This window comes from Anas platyrhynchos, chromosome 4, assembly GCF_047663525.1.
Source record: "Anas platyrhynchos isolate ZD024472 breed Pekin duck chromosome 4, IASCAAS_PekinDuck_T2T, whole genome shotgun sequence".
Lineage (NCBI taxonomy): Eukaryota > Metazoa > Chordata > Aves > Anseriformes > Anatidae > Anas > Anas platyrhynchos.
In genome coordinates, this window is record NC_092590.1 from 23878848 (window position 1) to 23906437 (window position 27590).

Genomic DNA, 27590 nt, shown 5'->3' on the forward strand with positions numbered 1-27590 from the left:
ATAATTGAAACATTTAAAACAAATATGTAATAGTCATATCTGCTTCCTGTTTCCAGAGTTAAAGGAATTTCCTGTTTCCAGAACCAGCTATTTAAGGAAAATACTGACAACAGAGGGTGTTTTTTTTTCCCCTCAATACCGCCAAATAAAATAAGTTAATAGGGCCAGTGTTCCTGAGCACATTCTTTGGGGAGGAGTGGCTGCTCGTTCGCAAGCCGCGCAGATCAACACATCCCTGGTGGACGAGCCACCAGCCTGCCCAGCCACCACGCGTGGTGGCCACCTGGAGAAGAAGGACAGGGAGAACTTAGAGAGCACCTGCAGCCCCTGCACGAAGAGGGTTTGGCCTTTCAGCTCCTTCTTTCAACCCGTGACACTCTCACCTGCAGTAAAAATTGGGGTCAATCCAGACTGAGTGGAATATCTCCACCATCACGGTGGGACCCTGGGTCGGAGGGCCAAGGTCTGCACAACAGCCCCGCCAAGGAAAAACGTGACAGCTTCAGTGGTAGGTGCACTGAAAACCAGGCTGGATGAATGCAACATAAAGACACACAGTATGTTCATCTCCATCCCTATCTTCTCTATATTGATATTATCTTTAAATTGGAAGATAATTTAAAAATCAGATGGGTGGGAGCTCCTTTATCACTCGGTGCTGGATATCAGCACAAGTACATGTTTTTCAAACAGCCTACAATATGCACTCGGTGGAAACTAATATTCTGGTGGAAGGCAAGACAAAAAGCAGCAACGATTTCCATATACAAGAGGAAAATGACTGCACCCACAAGGGTGGCCGGAGCACCAGAGGCAGGTGCTGCAAGAGGGGGATCTCCGAGGGGCCTGGTGCCATCCCCAGGGCCACCCGCACCGACAGAGGGGAGAGCCAGCACGGGCGAGGGGCCCCACAAGCAGCCCCGGCTCTCTGCCCCTGCGATTACTCGGCAAAATACCTGAAGACTTATTTTCTCCGAGGATGAAGCCGGATGCCTCTCATTCCAGCTGTTTTTACAGATTAGTCAGTCAAGGAGACACAAAAGAAATCCTAGATTGCTCACTTGTGCAGTATTGCTGTCATGCTGTAATTTCAGTAGTTTCCATCTCCGCTTCAGGGCAGCTCAGACATGTAAAAGGAAAAAAGAGGGGGGTATCTGCAGTTTACAATAGCAGCTGAATGTTTGCAATCCGCTTTAATGTAATGTTTAGCGAGGCATTAGAGAGAACCATTTGCTCACTTTTAAGTGACTTAAAGGTATATCCCTGCTGATAAATGCAGCAGGGCTCTGACCTCCCCAGAAATAAATATGAAAAAAGTTTGTAAGCAGGACTTCATGCCTGTTTAAGAAGGAAGAACAGATAGATGTGGTTGGTGAAGGGTTTGCTCGGCTCAGGGCTTTCATGCGGGAGGCTGTGCAGGCAGAGGGGAGCTGGCGCTGCTTTATGGGGGGCAGAGGTGGGTCGCATGCCCCCTGCCACCTCCCTGCTCATGGCACAGGGCCCTTCCCGGGTGGCAGTGGGTAAAAGACGTGATGAAGCACTTCTGCTGGTACAGCAGCAGCCTGTGAGCAGCCTTCTCCTTCCCATCCTCAGGGTCTGCTGCTCTCCTCCATACCTCACACAGCACGGGGCTTAGCCCTAGCCTTCATCTTGATCAACAAGTCTTCAGACACAAAAATGTTAGGGCTCTGCCATTGTCCTGATCTCAAAGCAGACAGCGGAGCCTGAGAAGTCACACCAGGCTTCATAATCCAGGAGTTTCCTGATGGTCTTCTTCTTCCTGCCTCTGCAGGAATCCACAGGCTCATCCATCTGCGGTTGCGCAAAGTGCATTTAAGCAGGCGCAAATTCGGGGGAAAGGAGGGGAAGGGAGTTGGACGGGATTGCCGCTGCCCTTGCATCACTGCCATGATTAACCGGAAAGATTTGTTCTGGGGAAATGCACCAAACGGGGGGAGCAGAAGGCAGCAACAAAGGCTTGGCAATGGTCAGCCTTGGTGTGAGAAACAGACAAAAAATGTTGCTTTGGATTTTTGCAGTATTTAAATTAAACGTTCTTGTGTTACCGATGCTTCTGTCCGTGAAATATTTGGGGGGTTTGAGTTAACGCACAGACAGGTGTCCAAATGATCTGTCGGTCCCGTTTCCTGCCGTTTTGCACCAACAACCACAGTGCTGGATGGAGACACGCCTGTCAGCCCCAGCTGCCAAACCACACGTGCGTATTGCACAAACCCGGCATGTTTTTCCTGGACACTTTTTCCACCTGTTTCCTGGAAGGTAATGACAGCCAGCGGGGAAACAGCAGCGTGTCGGGGTCAAGGTGCTGTCAGCGGCCACACAAATGGGTGCAAAATCCATACATCAGCTCTATTCCCTTGGGGACGCTGTCGCCCCATTGCACCCCCTGTATGGTTTTCTGGAGGGGGTGAAACGCAAATCCTCCCGTTTCTCCTCTCAGGCCCATAAGGGAGCTGCATTGAGCTCAGGTAGGTGAGCGGGTGCTGTAGGACGCTCCTGTGGCCAGCACCTTGGTGGGCTTGCAGACACCTCCAGCACCAGGCTGTGGCACTACCAGCTGGCAGCTTCAAGGGCTGGGCCAGAGCTGTGAAGGTGCTGTGTCCATCCGACCACGGAGTAGCTGCAAATGTTTTGGGACGTGATCAGCAGAGCCTGTTTGCCACGACACCGTGGGATTCCCAGCATGCAGCCACCGCAGCGTTCCCGGGATCCCAGGGCCTGAATGTGTGGTGAGCTCAGGACGTCTCCCAACAGCTCCAAGTGCTAGCTGGTGCTGAAAGGCAAATCCTCACCACCTCGCTCGCACTCCCCGTAGCAGAGCACGGGGCTGGACACACCAGAGCTGCTCTGCAAGCCCCTGCCGAGAGCTGTGGGAGATGCTTCCTACAAGAGAAGGACCAAAGTTGCCTCCAGACCACGCAGAAATGGAGCACACAGTGAGACAAGGCTGCAGAGCCGTGCCCAGAAGCCAGGACGATGCACCACCAGCAGCAGTATGTGACTCAGCGACCTGAAGCACCGAACCTGGAGGACCCGCAGTCACTCAGGAAGCCTGGAAGAAGGCAACCTGGGCTCCGATTTCCCAAGCAGCTGAATAAGCACAAGCTTGACAGCACCTACTCTGCAGCTCCTGACCTTCAGAAGGTAGTGGAAAAGGTGTTGAGCAGGGGGGAAAATAAACATTAAAAATATAACAAAGAAATCAGCCCCAGACTGGCTATACCCCACCATTTCACAGCCGAGCCCTCGATGCCATGAGCTGGAGGTGGCTGCAGGGCTGAGCAAGGAGGGTCCCCGAGGCTGGTGGTGACAACCTAAGTGACGTGACCGGTGGGAGCCACGAGCCGTAAGCCTCGCTTACAGCCCGCTGCCACCCCTGCAAACACCAGCGGGAAGCATCTGCCAAGAAAAACCTGGTGCAGCCCGCAGCAAGGCAGGGAGCTGCCTGCCGGCCGGGGAACACAGCCACCAGCGCTTGCCACACCGCACTGCGACACCTCACTTCATCTGGAAGAAATGGACGCGCAGGAACCAGATCTTGTTTTCTTTTTCCTCCCAATGTCAGAAGAGTAGGCGGCAGCAAGTTGGTCTGCTTTCTTGGCGTGTGAGCTGCGCCCCAGACAGCACAACTGAGGACACCAAGGGAGGGTTTGCTGAAGGGGAGTTTTGGTGAGGGATGCTGCAGGGTTTTTCTCCTGCGCCAGGCACAGCCAGTGGCCTGGATCCTGCATACCTCTGGCTTTCTGCACTGTGATTTTGTGCTACCGCGGCTGCAGCCTGAATTAGTAAGACAGCTTGCATACCAAGAAAATATTTCGCTAATATTTACGAATGAGTTCTGGGTTTGCATGCTAAGCATAACCAAAAGAGAGAAGTTAAAACACTCCGCGTAGGCAAGGTGCTTGAAAAAAGCACTGCAAGATATTCTAACACCGTTCCTATGAAACCTTGGTTACCACGAATTGCTCCAAAGCCAGATACCCACAGACCACACACATCAGCAGAACCTAGGTGGAAGTTATGCAGAACGTTCAGATAAACAAGCAATTGCTGATCATGTCGAAATCAAGCCCAGCCACTTTCCCCTTGTTCTTTTACAGGTAAAATAATTTCATTATAGGTACATTTATTTTTTTTTTTTTTATCTTTTAAGCGCTGTTGAGATGCCATTTACATTTAGCAACTTCCATTTCCCATTGTTTCAGCTACTGGTGGTATACCCACAGAAATCCCAGGCAATTTTAACCACGTTTTACCCCTGGTGAACTGGCACAAATTGACACAGCAGAAATTCAGGCATTTCTGTGCTTTGATTTGTCCCAAAGGGGGGCCGGGACTCCCTGCCACTGGCTTGCACTTCTGTGAAAGCTTATGACAGGGCTCATCGAGAAGAAAAAAAAGGCTTTCAGAGCCATTTTAGGGAAAAAAAAAGTTTGGCACATGCAGCAGTGGAGATAAAATGGGTTTGCAGGTGAGAGAGTAAGAGCAGACGTGAAAGGTAAATTCAGAGAGGAAGGAGCTGTGGAGGGCAGGCAGCTGGAAGAGACAACAGCAGCGATGCAGGGAGGGAGGGGGGATGGAGAAGGCTTGCACGTGCAGAAGGGAAAATATAATCCTCACCTCCACATAAAAGGAGAGAACTTAGCAATGGAAGGGGAAGAGGAGAGAAGTGGTGAAGAAAGGCAGGCACTATGTCAGGCAGCGCATGTGATGCAGCAAGTGGCCGGACTGGAGCAAGCTCGCCGACATCAGGAATACCCTGAGACTGGGATTTTCAGGCTGTGTCCATTAAGTTACATTTCACATACCCAGAAGGGAAGTCAAGGCTCTCCGCTCCACCTGAAGGACCCGACTTTTTTACTGAAAGATACCACTTGCATGAACTGGGCAAGCACACTGAAATCAAACAAGAGATGCAGCAAGACAAACCCATGAAAAACAGGGAGGATTTCATCAGCTGCTAGACAGCAAAGCACCTTAGGGCTTCTAAAACCTAGGGGCACTTTGATCTAGTTTTATGCTTACTACTCATTTTACCTAACAGCATCTGGCTAGGTTACATTTTGTTCTCATCAGATGCAGTCTTACTAGTGGCAGACACAGCAACACGCAGATCCAAGGCTGAGTTAACAAATCAAAGCAGGTGACACGGATTTGGTCTCATATATTGATGTCCACACAAACCTCTCGGGTCAGTATCAACTCCTCAAACTTTTCATGGAGGAACACACGACTCTAATCAGATCACTCCTTGACGACATAAAAAATGATGCGATATTGAAGATCAGTTCCCAGCCACATGAAATGGCCTCATGGACTGTCCTCTGGTCTCAAGGCTCCTTGAAAAGTTCCTCCTACTGAGGAGACGGAGGAACTGCTAACAACAGGTCTCGCTTCTCAAAACTGTTGATTCCCACATGCAGCTTCAACAGTGAGATGGGGACACAGCCTATGTGCACTGAATCCAAGGCTTCAGCCTTTGCACATAGGCTTTGCACAACTGGTGTAACACTACAGTGCAACACAATGCTTTGTGTCATTGCTTCATACATTTTTTTTCAAAGCCACTGGTTTATTTGCAGGGTTTAAACATTTACTCATAAATGGAAAGATGTAAGACATACAGACAGCCTCAGCTCACATATACCTCACATATACCATCAGACCCCAACACATCTGGAAGGCACGCACGCTGCTATCAGCCTGCCTCCACAATCTGAAAGTCCCCTTCGAAAGCAGATTCTCCCCGAGATGAGTTTACCTTTGCCGGTGCTGAAGGCCAGGGCCCAGCTCAGCCGTGGTGCGGTGACGTGGGAAACGCAGCGCTCACCCTCACGGGTGTTCCCCGTCCATGGCCGGGCTAATTGAAGTACGAGCAGGCGGCCCAATAATTACATGTTGGGCTCGTATTTGGGGCTTTTCATCCATCCGCCCCGAGTGTGTTATGAGAGGAGTGTCACTATTGCTGGGTGCCATGCAGGGAAACTGAGGCACGGAGCGGTGAATCTCCCTGCTGCACTCACCTAGTGGGTTGCAACAAAGCTTGGGAGGGGACCTGTTAGCACAAGTTTGAACCTAAATAGCAAAGAAAATGAAGTTATTATCTGCATTCCATCGAGTGCCGTACCATATGGTTACAGGTGGGCACGAGGCCAAGCTAAGCACCCAAACGGCTCCTTCGGCTCTAATGAGACAAACAAAGCCCAAAACTTGCATCCTCCTATTAATCAGAGCACTCCTTGCAGCTTTCCCCACCTTTCTGCTGACACTGAAGTATGAGGATCCATGTTGAAAATTTAACGAAGGATAAACCTCGCAGATGAGAACAGCCTTTAACGCGACGTGTACCTGATCCTGTCTGCTCAAACATCGCAGCTTCCTGAAGGATTTTATTTATTTTTTTTTAACATGACTACAGGCTCTTTCCTTTTCTGGCAAGACAGTATCTGGAAGTAAATTTTAACAAAGCTCTTGCTAAGAGCACCTTGGTTCCTGATTACATCTGTAGCGCGTATCAAACAGATACGCATTAATTATTCTTTAGCAAAATCAGAGATTCTGAGATTTAATAATTCAGTGCTCGTGATACAAGAACTAGCAAGCCTTTCATTATTCAGCAGCATGCAGCTTCCCAAACAGAAGAAAAAGCAAATGAAAACTGGGTATAAACTCTTTGGCTTTTCTTGGAAAAATTCCTTTGTCCTGCGGCGCTGCTGCTTCAAGCATCTGACCTCTCCTACTCCAAACTCGTGTGAGCTGGGGAAAAGGAGGCAGGGCACAAAGGACAGGGCAGGAAAGTCCAAAACCTGGGTGCCCTGCGCAGACAGGATGGGCATGCAGAGAGCTTCCACATGAAAAGGCTTGCTTTGGTTTAAAATAATGCTTTCCTGGGTTTCTGCTCTCAGATGTAGGATCAACCCATTCTGGATTGCACCTTCTCTGCTGCCAGAGGGTTTCCACGGAAAAGCATGGAGAAGACCCAGGGTGACACCTCTGTTACTCCCATCACACCAAAATCAGACGAGCACATCCAAGCTGTAGTGAATGCAGCAACGCTACTCTGCTCCCACGTTCAGAGGCTCTTCTCCTCTGCATTGTATGGGCTCGAGCATTAACCCAAGAACCAGAGGCAGCCTGCTCACACAGCACGGGGCCAGGCAGCCCCCCAGCACCGCGCGGGTTCCTGTGCTGCGGGGAGGAAGGGGGGCATTCCTGATTCAATACTTACATCCATCTTCAACTCTGAGCTTTATAAGCTCTTAACACCTCTTCTATTCCTCTTTCCCCATAGTAGGATGTCACCAAGCCACTTCTCTAAGAAATCCTACCTTCCTTTTATGCCCTCCATAAATGTACAGACACCCTTGGAACTAATTAATTGCCAAAGTGCCAAAGTGCTTTTTTCTTCTTTTTTTTTTAGCATACAAGGATCAGTATAAGAATTTAACCTCACCAAGAGAGAACATCACCCCAGGAATGAGTTGTTAATAAGTATTTTGGTACCGAACAGGATGCTGTGCACTGTCCAGGAGAGGCTGAAATCTAGAAGCACCCTTATCTAGATGGGTGCCCGCCTGCCTCAGACAAGAGGGGAACTAACAACAACAAAATCGAAGCAGTTAACATGAAGCTGCGTGTTGGAAGGGGGCGGGAGATGCTGAAACAAAGGGATCTCCCCACAAAGATTAAGAAGGCATTCAAAGGAGACAAGCACCGAGGGTATTTCCATAGGGCACAAGCAAGGCCTGGCCACCCAAACAGACACAACCCCCCTCACCATCCACATGTGATCATCCACAGGTGATACCTGGCTCAGCAGACGGCAGGAAAATTAGGCAGAGCCCAGAGCAGCTCAGCAAGGGGTATGGAGAGGCAGCGACAGAGCAGATCCAGTGAGGATGACCCAAAGTTGCCCAGGCTAAAGAGGCGCGGGGGAAGCGGGGATGCTATATAGGTGTACGTGTTCGGATGTGTGCCTGCGTGAGGTAAACCAGAAGGAAGGAGGTCTCGGCGATGACAGCGAAAGATAATTACAGCCTGCGAAGGTCTGAGCTCGTAAAGACGGAAGCAGATTTCCTCGAAAGTTCGCAGCTGAGGATTTGTACACGCAGCCTGGACGCAAGGGGTGAACGAGAGAAGAACTGCTCCCTGCATGCCCAAATGGGATGGGACTGGCAAAGGCTGTGCAGGGATTAAAAGAGGGTGTTTGGGAGGGAGTCATGGCCTGGAGGCAGAACACAGGGAGAGTGAGGGGAGGGGAAAAAAAAAGAAAGGCAAAAAAACCCTTTGTATATAGCGTTAAAACCAGATCCCCAAAGTGAGGTAGCCCAGAGGTGAAAGGACTCAGGAGCTTATACAGGTGTTGTGCCTCATGCAGCCCATGCAGGACTTCAAACTGAAGATGTGCACTTTGCAGGGCATATTTAAAGCCTGCTCACCTCCTCCCCTCTCCACAGAGGAGGATAAAAGGCTGGCTGGATCCCTTTTAGTTCATGGTTTCATTCCTCCTTGCACCACGAAGTCTGAAGCAGCGTGGTGACAAGATTCAAAGGGATCTGTGTTTATTTCCACTTGTAATGTGCAGTGCAGCCCAGCCGGAACGCTAGCAACAATTATTTCCTACAATTATTACCACATTTCACACCCTTTCCTCTGGGTTATGAGAAGCAGCACCCCTTCCTTGACAACAGCCGCAGCCAGCTTCCTTCCTCAGAGACCCGCACAGCCCCCATGTGTTTCTGGCTCTCTCCTAATATCCCGGCTCCCCTTCCCCTCCCTACAGAAACAGCTTTCAGGCCTCTACCAGAAATAACCTAAAGAGTCTGTCGCCATTGTGCAGGGTCCTAAAATGCTTCCAAACAAACACACACCCCGTGCAAGTCATCTTTAAACCCCACGCACCTAGTCACCCCTCTGCAGAAGACAATAAGGATTCTTATTAGAGGAAAATGCTTTATCTCAATTAGGCAGCAACGCCCCATGCATGGACAGGGTGATGTGAGGAGAGCATTGCAGACAAAATCTACATCACATGGCAAAAAAATCTCTTCAAATAACAGCACAAATTGGACACTGAGGGAGTAGAAATCTTTTTTTTTTTCAGTAAGAAAGACACGGTGATGGCTAGAAGACACTTGCACATACTTTCTTTGCAAGATGCTTCCTGTCCGCAGGCCCAAACACATTCTGCCTCAGATCAGTCTCAAGCTCCAGCTTCCTGACCCACCTCCTCTCACTCGTTCCCAGGTAACACACATTTAATTACAACCCAGATAAAACAGCTAAATGGCCACTAGCAGGCTAATAATGACAACACACCTACATGCATAATTTCGGGAGATTACATCAAGCATTCCTAGCTGAGCTGAAACTGCTCACATAACTGTGGGGGGAAGAGGAATGTGAGCTCACCTCTTCACCAAAACTTGCGGATGTTTTAGGAGAAAAAGCAGGAAGAAGGTCCTGTGTCACCTTTAGGAGAGGTCACTGGAGCAAAATAAGGGTAGCCAGGTCTTCAGTCTGTGGGAGAGTATTCAGTGGATCTGTTACACCCTCTCGAATGCCTGCCCAGGAAAGCACCACACTTCTGTAGACCAGAAGTAGCTTGGCAAGCAATGAAGATGAAAAAAATAAAAAAAGACGGTGTGATTGCTGGATAGTGCTCTGGTATTTGAAGCATTGTGGCTATTTCTTAGACTTCTTTACCTGTCAGAAATGTCTAAAATGCAGCACTGCTTGACAGCAGCACTTAACCATCCTACATTCTTTATCGAGATAATTACACCCATAATAGCTGAACCTCTGCTCTGTGCTGCGTCAAAGCGTTTTACCCTTTGTAATATAAACTCAAGAAATGGCTTAGAGCAAAATGAACTACGCTTTACCCATCAGCTAGCAAAATGCACATATCTTAGCTTCCACAGCGCAGCTAATAAGCTGGACGGACAGAAACAAGAAAAAGTAAAAGCAGTTTGCTTACACAGCCTGGTGCAAGATGCCCTTTGCTAGAATGCTGCCCTGTAGTAAAAAGAAGCTCACCAGAAGTAAACATAAAAGCCTTGTTTTATAAAGCTCTGCCACTAGTTTAGAAGCTCAGGGTGAGTACCTATAAAGTCAATGGAGCCAAGCAGGGATAAGTCCTCAAAATGTGCATGAGTACTTGGCAGAGCAACCCTATGGGACAACAAGAGAAGCCACTGGATTCCATGCCAACACGTATCTGATCTGAACTTTTTAATGGGAATGAAAGGTTTGGAGGGAAAAGAGCTCACTGGTATGCTGAGAACCCCATGTTCAATCTCTATTCGATCTTACATTAAATTTGTAAACTATTTCTCGATTTTCAAGGGAAAGGGTCCTTTGGACACTGCTCAGAAGTCCACAGCAACACAACCCCAGGCACGTCAGGCACGCAGCCACAGCACAGCATACACACAGACACGTACAAGGCCTTGAGCATGACATGCTCTGACTTTCCAGTGGGTTTGCTCTTCACACAAATGCATATCCCAACTGTTCTGTTCACTTTTACTATTTCTACTTTTCACCCCTTACATACAGCCATACAAGAAAAAATTGGCAGATCATTCTCATCGCCTGGCCCAAGCTGAAGGAATGACACCAACAGAGAGAAAGCCCACCCTGACTCTTTAATGCCACGTAATTTGCCCCAAACAAGTATTCCACCAGGAACATTAAGCAAAACAACAACACACAAACCTATGCGACAACCAGAAATCGTCAAAAACCCTAAACGAGACCCCGTGTTCCAAAAGAGTTCACCGGGTATGTTTTTACTTGCCAAATAGTTTCACAGCACACAGGTAATGCTCTTTTTTATTTTTTTTTTAATTTGTTTATTGGAGGAATTAACAAACTGTATTACCTCTGTTCTGCTCATGCTACTCAGAAGAGGTGGCAGAAAGAATTCTCCTCCCCCCCCTAGATTACATGTTACCCCAAATGTTTGCACGTTATGGTCACGCTATGGAAAATACTCACATGAGTAATCACACTGAAGTCACTATAACTACCCCTGCGAAGAAGCATTTAATCTGTTTACGCATTTGCTGAGATCAGGACCTGAAAGACATGAACGTGCTGAACTCATTTTGTGCAACGCACAGCATCTGTAAGTTACACAGCTGATTTCTAAATGAATGCCACAGTAAAAATCTCCTTTTGTAATGAGCGCCAGACACCAAGAACCCCCGGCTTCATGTAGGCCCCCGCAATCCTGTAAGCTCTTGGGAGGTCCCCATATTTTTCTTTCAGTGTCAGGGGCAAATACCACAGACTCACTCTTCTGGTCCTTGAAACAAATTATCAGATGAAGAAAATGATGTGTCTGTACAAGGAAGATTGTACAATCAGCGGCATACCAGTGCACTGACCCCATTCAGCCCCACAATGGGGAATTGAAGCCCAGCACTTCCAAGCTGGGATCTTTCACTCAATACACCCACGCTCAGGCTTTCAGCTCGAAGGGCTCCCTGTCTCCAATTCCTACTGCCCAGCTTCTCAGTGAAGTCAAACCACGGATGGCAAGCCGTAATTGCTCCGAGACCACAGCCAAGACACTTCCCTTTGGCCCCTTGGAGTCGGAGACCACCTGTGTTACCTGGAGCAGAAAGGAAACATCTCCATGCGTGTCATCTCCTGTAACCCAGGAGCCCTCAGTGGCTACAAAAAATAGCTTCACATTTGGCCCAGGCGGAACAAGGCAAGAACTGGCCGTGCACAAAGAGGTTCTTGTGTATGCTAGATTTTTTGTTCTATGAATGTATCTATTTGCTTTTGAACAGAAAAAACCTTCAGGGTTTTTCATTATTATTAAGAGAAATGTTTCATAAAGAAACATGGAGTAGGCTAAACCTTTAAAACATGGCTTTCTCATTATTTAATTACATGTTGTGAAAAAGTAGCTCTTTTGTTTGTTTCAAACTTACCTCCTAATAACTTCACTTGCATGCTCCCAAATTCTTACATCAGAAAGGACATAAGAACATCATCTCCCTATTAATTTTCTCCATAGGACTCATAACTCAACAAGCTCCCACAATATCCCTCCCTCAGACACCTCTTGTCCATGCTGTCGAGTCATGACCTATTCAGCCTTTCCTTGTACTGAAGCTACTCTGTGTGTTGCAGCACCCTTGTTACCTTCCCTTACATCTTTTCCAGTTCTACTTCTTTGTGTGTGTTTTGCATTCTTGTTGTTGTTATTGTTGTTGTTTTGGCGTTTTTCTCCAAGTTGGGGAAACAAACTTCACAACATATTCGACATTCCTATGCACCACAGTAGCTACGCACTGGTTTAATATCAACTTCAGTTTCATTTTCTATTTCTTATACTATAGCTTTACAGACAGAATCACACAATGGTTGAGGATCACACATTACTAGGTTTGAAACAAACTGGTAAAACAGTATAAATATAAAAAATCAGAGAAGAAGCCTAACTTTCTGTCTTGGTTTCCCCAATTCTCCATCTACCTTACTGCTGTCAGCTGTATGTTTCTTGAATATTTTTTTATCCTTTTGGTTGAAGTGCCTGAGTACTTGGGCCGCTGCCCAAAGAAGACTGAGCAAAAACTTAGTCCAGTTGTCTTCTTAGCCAGAATAAGAACGCAAAAACTCCTCCAGTGGAAAAGCTGTGACTTTCAACAAATAAATAAACCAACTCCAGTTAACAAGGTAGTCCACCCCCCTGCAGTTAAACTCCCATGACAAACACGTTCTGATGAAAAAGAACAAAGACAATTTGAATTGTGTTTGTAGTGCATCTGCCTTCTCAGCACTGTCCACTCATCATCAGTCATGAGCGTTACGAGCACAGCATGCCCAGCGCCACCACCATCAACTCTAACACACACTGACACCCAACACAAACATGGGATGGCAAAGGAAAAGAGATTTCATTTAAATATGTGGCAAACACACAGAGAGAAGGAAATAGAAGCTGCACCAACAGCAAGCCTTTTGACATAACATCTGTATTTTCCCCTCACATGCTGTTTACGATGCACAGCAATAAATTTCAAAAAGGAGCAACACCACAGCCTGGTCAGGGTTGAAGCTTCCAAAGCAACAGGACAATGTTTTACTTTCAAGGAGTCAGGAGCTAAGAGTGTGAGATAACTTGCCCAGACACTGCTAGCTAATCAGAAAGGAGAGAAAAAAATAGCTTTAGTGACTTGGTCAAAGAATAGACTAATAAATAAGTTATCACTCTAATAAAGTGAGGCGTGCCCTTACCAATATATTAGTCAGAGAGGCACCTCTGCCTTCTACATTTATAAAATTGTGTGTATAATTGCCTGGGCTTGCAAATGACACTATATGTATTTCTAGCAGTGCTTTGAGCAGCATATTTTGTATGAGCTCTACCGTCAGGAAAGGTATATATTCTCACTCAACTGGCAGCAAACTTTGCTTACACAGAGACACTGCTGTAATGTTTAAATGCAAAAGTGTTCCAGAATAACTGGAATACACGAGGGTACAGTTTGATTTTATTCCACTGTATCTTTTATAATCCACCTGAAACCAGACACTTACAGCACTAGAAAGAAAGACACAGTTTGTCCAGAAGACAAGAGAAAAACTGTGTTTACTCTTTCTAGCAACTAAATAACATGAATATTCAATTTCATCAGCAGCCTTCAGTGTTAGCCTGGAATAACTAAAAAATGTGACCTCTCCTCTCTACTGAGTCCAGGGTGAGTTTGGCTCCAGCTCTTACAGAATAGTTTTACCCAGCTGATGTTATTGATGTTATCTTCACAACCATGAGGAGAGCTGTAAATTGTTTCTGAAAGCACACTCTCATTTCTGGAGACCAAGAAAGTATTTCCTGTCTGGACTCTTAGAAGCTGATCTGTTAATAAATCAACAGAAAAATGTATTTTCTTGAGCAAGAAGGGGAGAGAATGGATATTGTTAGTAAGAAGAAAAAGACAAAAGAAATCACGTAGCCTAGGTTTTCATATATTCTCTCTCCTGTTTTCCTCTTAGCTTGAGGCATCTCTATATCTCATTTCTCTGGAAACACAATCAAACTCTTGCTGTTTTGATACAAATAAAAGTTGTTTGTCTTTCATTCAAGAAGGAGTGAGAAGCTCTAAAGTTACCAAGCTTGCTTCCTCCTCCAGCAACCCAGAAGGGTTTAGGTAACTGCTGCTAAAAGCACATTGGTCAAACACCTAGATGGCTTCTTCCTTTAACTAGTCCCTGTCCAGAAACTGTGGTGTAGTCAACCGTATCTGCTAGCCTAACCCTGCATGAGGAGCAGATAAACAGATTTGTCATATTAGCAATAGCAGCAGATGGGCCAGAAAGCTTACAAACTTTATGCGGTTTCTGTATTTTAGTGACATCGTGGTCCATGCAAAAATATGTAACTAGGGTTTGAGGTAGTCTTTTTTTAAATTCATTTATTCAGAAGATGAAGCATTTTCATAGCCCAGAGGGTATCAGCCAGGCTGCATAAACACTGAAATTAAAGCATGAATGGTCAATGTCTCCTCCAACCTGCCTTCAAGGAGACCAACTTCAAGGCCTGTAGCCTCTGTAAAGTGTTTTCCGCCCAAAGGCTGAGATAAGAATGAAAGGCAGGAGATAAGAAGGAAATGCTCAGTAACAAGAGTAGTTAGTAAGTCTAAAGCCAGACTGAAAGCTCGATTTAATGAGCTGAGCAAAGACTGGGGCTGCACAAGGAGCTGGTCAACTGCAGAAAGAAAAGTCACACAAGAAGTATAAAATGAGGTTATAAGACTTAAAAAAAAAAAAAAAAAAAAAAAAAAAACTTGGTTAATTTGTTTTCTGGCACTTCCATTCACCAAGTCATTACAACCCCCATTTCTCAGCATTTAAAAGTAAAGAAAGGTCAGGCTTCCTGGCCATTTCAAAAGGTCTCCTACAGTCACTTACAGCAGCTATTGCTGGGTTTCTGGCAAAAAAATTGTAAACCATGGAAGTGGCTGGCACAAAAAACAGTCTTTCCCAAGAACAAGCAATGTGGTAATAAGTGATCCTCCTCTAATAAGCCGCTGGCAACTATGGCTCTGTCAATCACCTTAAGGTCTGTCAAAACAGACAAGTGCGGCTGAGGCAGGCCAACATTTTGTGGTGTTTTTTGCTGTGTTTTGTTTTTCTTTAAAGAATGAGCCCATTGCATCTGAGGGCAGTAGCTAACTAATCTTGCTCACATCTCTGATTCAAAAGGTTATCCCATTTGCCTCAAAAAAAGTGTGTCCAAACAGCGTGGGTGGAACACGCCAGACGGCACTTGGTGCTCCCGGGTCTCCCATTACACAGAGAAACCTGAGGCTGGAGGACCCAGGGGAACCTGTTATACAGGAGCCAGTTACAAAAGGACCCGTCCACAGCAAAACACATAGGAAATGTGGAAATCATCCACCAAATCTGCTGTTAGGTGCCGCCACCACATTCAATGGGGCGTTACATCTAGATGGCCTGGCCTACTTTCATGGCTGGCCCTGCTGCAAGCAGGAGGTTGGGCCAGAGACCTCTGAAGGCTCCTTATGAGCCTTACGAACTAATTTACAATCCCACAAATATCCGTTTGCAGACTGTAATGCAGAGAAGATAGGATTGCATGTCCATACGGATTTATGCAGATCTCTATCCTACGTTAGGACCCGGCTTACTATGGGCGCCATGTGAAGGGGAGGGAACAGGCGAGGAGACCTTCACAGCACTGACCCACGCCAGCTGAAACCATGGTGGCGGTGCAGACCAAGAGGGAGATTTGCTCCTTCTAAAAATGTGAAGGAGGGACTGTACTCCCGTAGACAAACATTTGACCCAAGTGCTTTCCGTAGCTACCCTATGAGCACCAAAGACGTCCCCATTCTCTGGGCCCCAGCAGGCTGTTTCTCAGCCCGGTTGTTCCCACGGCTGTTTGGCACCATGCCTTGCCTTAACCATCTCATGGTTTTAAGGGTCAAAACCACCCTGTTTACAAAACGCGTGGTCTGACTTCACAGCGAAACACCACCATATCCACTCCGAGAGCCAGCTTTTGGCAGCTTCGCCCCAGCGAGCACCCCCTCCAGCCTAAGACACTTCTGGAAACCACTAGGAGCGACCAGAGGAAGACGGTGGTTGCAGAAGCAGCTAGAGGAGCTGGGGAGGGACAGGCTGTTACCCACACTTCATCAGGCTGGCGAGATCCTGGCACAAAGCCACCCTTGGAGAGGAAGATGAGAACCTGAATGACAGCACCGGCTTTTAGTCGGCGAGACAGCGTTAAGAAGAGGTCAGTTACGGATAAAGGTAAAAGCCACGCTTCCTAAGCTGACAGAAAAAGAAATTCAAAAGGCAGGAAGCAGAAAGCCACATGGAATTTGGTGCAGCAGCTCAGTTTGTAAAGGAGGGTTGCAGTATCCCAGCACTGCAGTGTAGTCTACAAAACCTGAGCTACTTCCATCCAGGGACTGAAGCCACTTACTGCAGCAGCTCGTCACAGGCTGCCAGAGCAGCAGGATGAGTTAGCCACTGATGAAGTCCATAATTATTGATGGAGCTGAGGAATGCAAACCAAACCTGAGCTGGCCACTTCGAAACTAGTTCACATGCATTTATGTTCAGCTGAAACATGACCAGGAAAAAATCAAGCAGCCTAATGAGGCAGAAAAGTTTGGTCACCTTGCAAAAGCACTGAGACCTTGACTTGAGGTGCAAATCTCACTTTTTTCTTTTTTCTTTTTTTTTAAACAATAATTAGGAAAGAATGAGCTTGCAAGAGAAGCCATGTATCTAAAACGTACCTAACATCATGCAACGACCATTACCTTGCCATTCACTTAAAGAAACACCATATAACAGGCTCCAGTTCCCTTCTGCAACACACTATGCAATTACTCCTGGCGTTTCTACGGGATATACTGAGAGCACAATACCACAGACTAGGACAGTATGACATGCCTACATCCATGCCTACTGACCCAATGGGCTCCGTACTCATTTCTTAAGTGAACAACCATAGCAAATAAAATACAAATAGCCATTTATGAAGCATTGTGTGTTTATGGCTCCATATTCATGCCAAACGTACCTCTAAGCATGTGATTGCAAACTCACTACTGCTCTCTACTAAAGCTTTCAAAAACCTTATGCATGCAACTCATTCATGAAGGAGGCTGAGAGGTGCCACAACACGTAATTACTACAGCCTAAGCGGTGAGAAACAGGTAAAGCAAATCCAGGCAGGTTTTGAGCAAGAACTCTTTGCCCAGTTGCCTATTTACAGACTACCTCTCATTCACAAGTAACCTCATGTGTGAGTACAATCACCTAATTGTTTGCACTGCAGGAGCACCTACGGACTTCGGCCTTGAGTCCGTGCCCACACAACATCGACCTGACAGAGCTACCACCAAAGACCTTGGCCCCCAAAGCACGTGTGTTGTCAAACACGGGCAAGAAACAATGTTTGGACACACCAAAACAGGTGGGAACAAATCAGGAGCTGTGAACTACGAGAAAACAAGTTTGGATGAAATCTGCAGCATGCTGGGAGTGGAGCACAAGCAGGTAGCACAGGTACCTGCACACTTGGGTGTTAAACACAGGACTTGGCAAGGTCATCGGTTTTCAACTTGGTGTCTGCACAACCCCAAGTGACCTGTAAATTCCTTTCAAAGAGCCTACGGAGAGGTAACAGTGAAAAGCAAGGCTTATATTTGCTGTATTTCTGCTGGAAATAGAAATAAAAGCTGAGGACCATTACACCATCTGGTCATTACTCACTGAGACAGGAGGCAATGTAAAGGATTCAAAGCCATGGAAAATCCTCAGGAATTGGAAATGGATGCACAAGCCACTGAGCAAATGTGTTCATCAGCATGGAAACAAGAAAAAATTGAAATAGTGTGTCTCAGTTGTTCAACAACTTCCTAGCTAGTGGGAAAAAAAAAAGAAGTCAAATTTATTTCCTTTTTACCTTCATCATTTGTCACAAAAATCAACCTTATGAATTTTATAGTTCACTTTTCTTCCAGCTCACAAGATGATTGGTGTCTAGCAACTCCCAAAAGATAGGATATATTTTGTCCTCTGTCTCAATACAAACATTGGAGACACTGCAAAGGAGGCACTAGAGCTGATTTAAGTAATCACTGAAACCAGAAGTCTAAAAATCGTTTGAGCAGGAAAATGAAAGCGACTAAGGCAACGGGCTACAGATAAATCTGCTTTTCCTCTTTAAGATCAAATATGTCACTGAATGAGGCTAGCTATTGACACAAAAAGCAGAACAATGATAGATGTAGTGATTCTGACACTAAAACATTTCACAGCCATGCTGTGCTTGAAATGTAGCCAAGAAGCGTGTCCCTACAGACCTTCCAACAGCTCTTTGGCATCAGCCTCACCAAGGAGCTCTGGCTGTACAACTCTAACAAAAACTAACAACCAAGAGAAATACCTTGGAAATAAAAGCAAAGGACTTGAATTAATAAGAAATCTATAGACTAAAGGCTACAAGCTATCACCATAAATGAAAATGACAAGGTGAGAGCTACTAACTCCTGCCCAATGAAAGAAACTGGAAGGATTGTAGGTCAAGCTGCCTGCTTTTTGTTACTTTGTCTTTATTGACAAAGTATTAATTAAGATTTTTGCTTGATACTTTTATTGATAAACTATTAATTAAGACTTCTGCTTGATGCTTTACCTGAAGGCACCTGGATTAATTCTTCTGCTGTTTATTCTTCAGAGCATTAAACACATCAAAAATAAAAATGGAAAGAATACTAGTTCTGATTTTGCAAGTGTAAATCACAATTAAAGGGCTCCTGGCTTAGACACAGACAACCCACTCTGGAAATAACCAGACAGACCAACTCCTAACAACAGTCAGGCAAGTACAAGAACATACAGCATGCCTACATATAGGAGTGTGAATCCTCTCACTGTAGTCAGGCTTGGGCAGCTATGTTCTCATGCAGGCATCGGTGTCTTGCTGAATTTGGACTACTCAGGAAAAAGCAATGGGAAACCTCTGTTCATACAGCTTTTAAAACCCACAGATATATACACCTGCACATACACATCTGTAAGAAGGTAACAAGAACTGCAGCTGAAAATCACTTTAAGCCTCTACTGGGGGATGCTTTCGGACACAAAATTTCTCTGAGAAAAGCTGCAAAGCTTCACAGCCCTACGAGACCTACGCTCATCCTTCTACACCTTGCAGGCATCTCCTGGTCAGCTGAAAGACAGGATATGATAGCACGTAGCTAGACCTCCTAAGAAAATGCTTGAAGTACTATCAAAGCCTCCGCTTTTGATAAAAACAGAGCAGACCTAACACTATCAGACTTGCTTCCCTACCAGAAGAAGCACTGCGTTCGAGATTACCTGTCCATACCACTACAACCCTGGCTGGCCTCCCTCCTCTCCGAGTCTCCCACTCCTTCCAGATGTTCGTATTCATAACGGAGGCTTCTCTACAAGGGTGACACCTGTCCTGAAGATGCTTGTTTGAAAAATACTACACTTGTTTTTAGAGCATCTCAGATTACAGACTGGAAGTTTTAATTTTCACGCTCCCTTTACAGCAACTGTTTACATTACCTCTTCACGACTATTCTTTGCCAGTTTTGGATTCCCACAAAACTAGGGTTTTCCTCTTTAACTGCATAGGTTTTCTCAGCCAGTAGGAGAAAAAAAAAAAAAAAAAAAAAAGGAAGTATTTATTTTCAACAAAAAGGAAAACTATGACAAACTACTAGTGCTGTAAGGAAAGCTCAGTGTCCTCAAAGCTTTCTTCAGCTCCACTTTGAAAACAGTGGGTTAGTGTGCTCCTTATATTCCCTTTTCTTGAAAGAATCTAGGGGCAAAATACACACCCTCTTAAAGAAAAAATAATAATAACCTGACATGCTATGTTAATAATGCCTAGTGTGTTAGATACAATCTTTGCTTGAAAACAGCCCTTAAAATCCTGATTTGCAACTGGTTAAAGACCTACCTAGTGAACAGCAGATGCAAGTCGTTGACCTCCCCACCAGCAGACCACAGCCACACGTAACATGACAGCAAGCACCTGAGAAGCCCCGTCCAGGCTCACTGAGCCACCATCACTCAGCTGGTAGGTGAGCTGAGCAGGATGCAGGCACCTCGCTGGGCTCAGGGAGTACCTCGGCACAACCTCCTGCCAATCAGCTCTGGAAATCTTCTTTCTGTACGGGTGCTGGCTTACTTCTGGCTTCAGAAGCCAGAGCACCCTGACAGCACCCTGGGATTAAGCAAGGTGTACGGGTTTCCCTGAGTGGAGACGGTGAAGACAAAGGAGGCCCTTTAGGGAAGCCCAAAGAAAACACCGGGCTTGCTCTGAACGCCAGCTATTGTTATTTCATCTGTCAGTGAGAGGGGAACGTGTCTGGGCACCAACCCCGCTGTACACGATGAGCACAGGAGCAAACGTTCAACGCCGGCCTGCTGGAGCAAGAGGCAAGGCCAATGTCTGCTCCCACACGGGCTCAGGGGCAGCTGAGGTATTCATTAGGCTTCCAAGCCTTACTCACAACAACGTGGAGAAAGACTTATGCATCCAAAAACCTGTTTCTTTCATATCCATTGCCCATAGACAGAAACATTCGCGGATATTATTACCAAAGTAGAAAACACAACTTGAGTCTGAAAGAGTGACTAATAATTTGCCTGTTTTTCTTAAGCTGAGAGTTTCTCTAGATTTTATACAGGCTTTATTTTTGTTTGTTTTTAAAGGACCAAAAAAGTTCCCTCAAAAAAACCCTCATTTTATAGCCCCACAATACCTCATAAGACTCCGCTGCCATGCCTGAAACACACCGTCAGCAGCCAGCTTCCCCTAATGCTAATAATACACGGTGAGTTTTACAGACCCGGTGTTAAACACCGTCCTTGCAGTCTTACTCCTTTGTTCCCTCTGAGCACCCAGTGAAAATGCACGTTGCAGCATGTGCAGCTGGAAGGGAGCAGATGAGCAGGAGCTACCACAGCTGTGGTTTCAGGTAAGGATGGACACAGCGATGCTCTGCCCTGCTACCAGCGCAGGGGCTGAAACGCTGCTCTGCCACGGGCCAGACCCAGGTCTTTCCCCCAAAACACACCTGCTGGGCTAGTGGGAAAGCCACCGGGTCTTGTCGCCTTCCTTCTCCTCTCTTGGTGGGATTCCCCATACTGGGCCAAGCACTGCGGCCTTTGGTATCTGCTCTCCTCCCGAGACAGGTAGCCTGTGGACCTTCTGAAGCACTAACAGCTAGCAAAAACTGCTACAAAAATACACCTTCATGAAGCTACCCAAACCGAGCTCTTCAGATAGAGACATTTTTCACTGTCATGGTGTATAAATTTTGCAAACAAAGTATGGAGTTGTTTCATAGAGTTCAGGTGGTTTGCCTTTCTCACTGATACACCCTCGTTAATGGCTCCATTAATCAGCAGACAGTGGAACCCAAGGTTAAGCTAATACAGCACTGTGTTTGACTGCTTCCAGACTTCTGCTTTGGCCTCCCCAGCCCAAGGCACAAGAACAACAAAGTCTCATGTTGCGTGGTTTAGAAGCATGTCCAGCTCCAGAAAACATACTACAGAAGTCACTATGTGGTACGTGTTTAAGTGCACTGCATAGTGACTTCCTTTCATAAGAAAAAATCAGAACAGACTTAATGAAGAAGAAGAACCCTTTGACTGCATGCTCTGCTGCTGCCGTGACTCAGAGCAGGAGCCTGATTAAAAGAAGAGCTGGGAAGATGCGCTCAGATGTCAACAGGAAAGCACCTTGGTTCATCCAAACATACACGCCTGTACGCTCTTAGCATTCATACACGTCTCACACAGGGCTCAGGTGAAGCTCCAGGTCAAACCGAGGGATCAAATACACCGGACAGAAGAAAGCATGTTTATATATTAGGTGAAGGGATTTTATTCCGAGAAGAAATTAATATCCTTAAAAACCTTTCCAGATCTGGCCCACCCAGGGAGTCATTGCAATAGTGGAAACTGGATATTGCAGTAACATTTCCAGCAGTCAACATCATTAGAAAACCATCAAAACATTTATGCTCTATATTTAAAGCAGAAACAAGTTCGAGGGCTTGAAATTTCAGAACCCCATTAGATTTCTGCTGCTGCAGGAATTGATTACTAAGATGTTCCTTCCATCCCCACATCTCACAGCCACGGTTTCTGCGACGGAAACCACCAGCTGGGTGCAGCTTTTGGTTTATTTCCTCCAAACGCTTCTGCCTTTCCTTGCCTACCAGGGAGGGAGAAGCCCAGCCATCGCGTGTTTGCTGAAGCCCAAGGCAGGCGTGGTGCGCTCCCAGGGCAGGCTTGAATGCCAAGAGCCCTGGAGGACACCTGATACTCCCGGGCTGCAACTTTCCTGTTACTCTCCCTAACTAGATGTCTCGAATGCAAACAGCAATGTGGTAAAGCTCTGGCATGCCCTACCTCAGGGACAAGCTGCAATGCTGCTGGCCAGGAGGACGGGTTCGTGATCTGGATGAGTGGCCCAAGGCAACAGCACGAGAACAGCTTGGAGAGAGGGCCCCCGTCCCGGCCTTCCACTTCAGAAACTCGCTGAATGAAAAAATCACCAGCCAAGCCCTGGGACAGCAGCATTTTCATACACAGCTGACTCTTCCTGTAACACCTCTGCACTGAAAGCATACTTCACAAATCCAAACCAACCCATTCAAAGCCAGATTTTAAACTATGGCAACATGCATACAAGGTCCAAACTCAGCCCACTGTAATCCTTACAATCTGATAAATATAAAATTAGGCAATATGCCTCCACAAGCAAATTGCAAAGAGGACCTAACCGTGACACAAAAGGAAATCACCGGCAAGACTTGCAGTCAGGGCTTGCTGAAGGCTTCAGCCTGCCTTCGACAGGTTAGGAGAAAGTACTCGCCTCCTTCCTGCCGAGTTCCTGCACTGGAAGTTGAAAATGAATAAAAAAGAGCAAAAAAAAAGCTTGTTTTCCTCTTAAAAAAAAAAAAAAAGGTCAGGTGAAGAGCAAGATGGGGCTCATTCGGCGCACAACGAAGGCAGCCCAAGAGCCCACTCGAATAGAGTTTGCTGCTAAAGTCACAGCCACCACCAAGGGCTCTCTTCCACACAATGGCACTCTTTGTGGGGGAAAGGAGGTGGAGAAGGCAGAGAGACAGCGCGAGCTGTCCATTAACTTATAAATCCTTGACTTGAGTTGCACCATGAATACAATGCATCAGTGTGTTTGACTTTGCTTCTTCATGAGGAGTGGGAAGGGGGGGGGGGGAGAAAAAGAAATTAAATGAAGTCGTGTCTTTCCTTCCTGCGCGTTTCTCATTTTCACAGTGCATTTTAAATAAAGGCAGTAACCTGCCTGAGTCTTGCAAGACCTTCTGCAGCTTCCGTTAAAGAGCAAAAAGCATTTCCAGCTCCAAGACTTCATCACCAAAACGTGAGCACAAACCCCAGACACAGAAATCAGGCACATTTTATGCAGTCCGTGCTCACTTAGCTCTTGCCCCCCTCTTCCCAGCCTCTAAAGGCTGCTCTAACAAAGTGCATTGAAGGCCCAACCCAACACTTCTGAGCTCTTTGCTCAAACTTGGGAGCAAACTCATAAGCACCTCAGTCAAGCTACTAGTTTAAATATACCCAAATCTACCTTTTGTTTTAAGTTGCAGTAGCCACCTCACAGAAATAAAAGCAGCTCTAAGTTGGGGTGGGAGAGAAGAAGAAAAAAATGTGTAGTTTGAATCCCCTCAAGTTCCCATGGCAATACTATGAGGCATACAAAAGGTGTAGATGAGTGTGCGGTCAGCTCCTCCTCAGAGGTTTTATTACTATGAAACCTAAAACTCCCTCGCTGAAAAGAAATTTTCTTCATTTAAAGGAGATAATTGGGAGGGGAAAAATAGACACTTCATGTTTTATGACTGGCTATAAATGAATAACATTTAATATCCAATAGGCTACGTAGCACCATAATCATCCACTAATGACTGGGGAAAACTCTGTGAAAATTAGTGCACCTAAATTGGTGGAGTGTTAATTTAATTTTTGGTGCCAAGAGGGAATGGGGCAGGGAGAGGGAAGAAAGGGAACACTTAGCTCCAGCTCCCAGCGTGGCAAAAAAACCTCGTCCCCCCCTGCGCCTGGCTGAGCACAAACAATGAGCAGCAGCCCAGCCCCACCGACCTCGCTGAATTATAACTCGTGCTAGTTAGTTTAATTATTGCCCATACATTTTTTGAAAACGCCGATTGAAACCTCAGCTTGTAATTGCAGAAATTGCTCTGGGCGCGACCGCGGGAATACTGCAAGGTTTGGTGACTTCAGTGGAGCTCACTGCTAGAGCAGCCCTTGCAAAAGGGCATGGCCCTTCCACAGAGTGTGTGAAAACCTCTCAAAGATGCCCATTGTCCAAGACACAGAGCTCAAGTGCAAGAAATACAGCAGGAAGTCCCATCTGCGAACACAAAAGGCGATGGAGACAGGGAAATGAGGTGGAGCACCCTCAAGCCTGCTACACCAGCAGTGCCTTGCTTGGGGAGGCACTGAAGAGCTGAAAACAGGGGGAGGGGGGAAAATCAGCTTCCAGGATGACAAACACTAGTGGGAGCAAATGGAAGGTGTGTCAAAGAGATCCTATTAAAATAATAACGCTCATTAAAGACTTAAGTTACAAAAGCCTCACAAAGTTACAAGAAAGCTTCAAGTCACTCTTAGCAAAGACGCCGAGTTTCATCACGGGACCTACGGGATTTACAGGCGGGTTCCTCGACCCTCCAAATCAGCAAGCTTAGCACACGCTGGCTTTGTGGCTTTGTTTACTCAAAATCCATGTGGGCTTCCCAAAGCGGCCCCCTCAGCCAGCTCAAAGCCCAGACACACTCACCAGTTTCCTAACACGCGAGCAACTCCGATCATGGCAAAAACGGAGGCCAAGCAAGCTGCTCCAATGCAGCCCTTCGGCTGGAGGACAGCGCCCCAGAAGTGAGTGTTCACGTTACATGCCAAGCACTAAGTAAGTGCCTCCTAAGTAAGGCACAGCCACTTACACCTAATTGCGCTGAAAACACAAATACATGGGTTTAAGCAGCTGCTCATGCCCACAGGCCAGGCCCGTTACTTTGCCTCCTCTTTAACTGAGAAACTGCCCCGGTCTCTTTGCAGTAAGTGCACGTTGAATCTGCTTAGACAGATGACTGGCATGATCAGTCTGGCCGTGGAAAAAAAGGCAGTGAAAGAAAGCATAGATCAGTTGTTCCCATCTCCTTTAGTGCAGCTGAGGACACCGCACTACAGGCAAGACTCTGGTGCAAGAAGCAGGTCCCTGCTCTTCTTCCGTAGCTTTAATCAAAGACCGAGAGGCACTTTCTATTTTTAAAGTCAAATGAAAGCTTTGGGTTCAAGCCTCCTGCAAATTCACACTGAAGATAACCCGCCAGGAAAGCACATTATTTACACACAAGGCAGCTTACTTATTAACACAAACCCCTAGCAAAAGCTGTGCTTCTGTACTTTAAAGCGGGCTGCAGAGAGCTGTTTACATTCCTTTCTGCCACCAGCAATGCCAAGGTCTGAGCCCGGCGCTCCACGGCCCCTCGTGCACCACAGGCTGAGGAATGTCACCCCTTGTGCAGGGTCCACAACACCCCCAGGATCACACACCGACCCTTGCTCACGGCCAGGTAACACTGCCCATTCCAGAGCTCCTCTGGAGCCAGAAGGCCCAGGGAGGTACCTCAGCAGCCAGCCTTTCCCACAGCCTTGTCCCCATGCCTACCACCACACTCTGTTGTTCCCCAAAGGAAGGCACGAGCATCTAGCAGCCTTTGGAGGAAAGCACGTGCAGGCTCTCCCCCCTGGCTTGCTGGCTGCAAACGGCAGCTCTGTCCAAACCCCACGCACAACACAAGCCCGCTACCTGCCATGCAGTTTTCATGCTCTTATACACATCAGTGGAATGCAGAAAAACTTTTGTATCCCCGTGGTGGATCTGCCACCCATTCTCCAGTGCTGTTTGGTTGCTTAGGTTCAGAGAGAATTTCTGCATAATGAGCAAATAGGGTCTACCCACTCATTTTTAAGTGGGCAGCTTGTCTCTAGCTTCCCCCTCTGCACAGGACAAATGGTCATGTTTGAGCAGACCCGAGGGGAAGGCAGCGGGTGGCAGAGAGGTGGCTGGGAGGTGCGCAAGGGACACCACTGTGCATATCCCTCTGTGCTGCCCACTCCAGAAGGCCAGTGACAGCTAAAAATACTCAAAGCCAAGATTAAAAAATTAAACCGAGAAGCACGGAATATGCAGGTTCCACTCACAGTGCTGCAAACATTTTTGCTGTCCATGCTGGGATTTAATTTTTTCCCCGAAGGAGTTTCAGGGAGAGCTGTGCCACTTCCCAGGCTATATATACCACAGGCATGTAGGATTGTGAAGGACTCCCCTTGGGGCACAGCACCATAACTCAAGCCTTCAACCTACCGTGGCATGACCGACCTCTCCATTCACCGCTCCAAAGCCACCTGCCTTACACCTCCCCAGGTTTCTACCCCTCCATCCTCTCGTGCTTCCAACCACCCCGCAGCGACACCAGGACACAAGACCGAGCCCCCCCAGCATCCCACATTTCTGCCAAGACACAGCCTGCCCCGAAACACGCAAGACTCCTGCTGGGGACCAAGGGACGAGGGCTGGCACCAGCACCCCACAAGATGCCCCACAACCTGCCAGCATCCCGGGGGTGGCCGGGCCGTGTCCTGGGGCCGCCTGCTGTCCCCTGCTGTCTCCTCCCGCCCCGTCCCGTCCCGTCGCGGTGGCACCCACCCAGGCACTTGATGTGGAAGCCGCTGGGGGGCTTGAGGGACCGGCGCGCCCAGCCCTGGCGCAGCACCTCGAGGTGCTCCTCCTTGCCCTGCACCAGCAGCACCTGCTCGTCGATCCAGCCCAGGAAGAAGGTCTCGGCCACCGCCGCCGTGGCCCGCCGGTCCCAGAAGTGCTGCATGTTCTCCCGCTTGAAGTCCGCGAAGATCTCGTAGCCGATGCGGTGGCGACCCAGCTCCGACGATGCTCCCCCGGCACCCGGACCCGGAGCCGCTCCCGGACCCGGTCCCGCTCCCGGAGCCGCTCCCGGCCCCTCTCCGCCGCCCCCCGGCCGCCCCCCGGCGCCCAGGACGATGGCCAGGGAGTGCGGGGCGATCTGCAGGCACCGCTCGGCCCTGCGCGGCATGGCCCTGGGGCATGCCCTCCGCACCGGGCACCGCACCGGGCTGCCCCTATTGCAGCCCCGGCACGGCTCGGCACGGCTCGGCTCGGCACGGCTCGGTACAGCCGCTCCGCCCTCGGCACACCTCCGGCACGGCTCGGCTCGGCTGGGCTCGGCTGCTCCGCCCCTGCCAGCGTTATCCTGCCTCCTCCCGGCCAGAAGCAGCGCGGCGCATCCCTCCCATCCCTCAAGGAGTGCTGCCCTGTCCCGGCGCAGAAGGGGTCCGCCAAAAAGCGCAGCCAGCCCCGCTGCTCAGCCCCGGGTGGTGCCCGATGGGTTGGGGGTGGATCC

General features: G+C 47.6%; 1 protein-coding gene across 2 annotated transcripts in view; it reads right to left on the bottom strand.

Annotated features, from left to right (window-relative positions):
* STOX2 (storkhead box 2) overlaps positions 1-27361 on the bottom strand; it is a 132097-nt gene extending 104736 nt beyond the window's left edge. Inside the window, exon 1 of one of the 2 annotated variants that reach the window (XM_072037244.1) lies at positions 26964-27361. In XM_072037244.1, coding sequence (XP_071893345.1) covers positions 26964-27276 — 313 coding nt within the window. In that variant the 5' untranslated portion in view covers positions 27277-27361. Of the gene's footprint in view, positions 1-26860 lie in introns of both variants that reach the window. The other variant, XM_027456295.3, reaches the window with a different exon arrangement.
* Between the last annotated feature and the right edge of the window lie 229 nt (positions 27362-27590).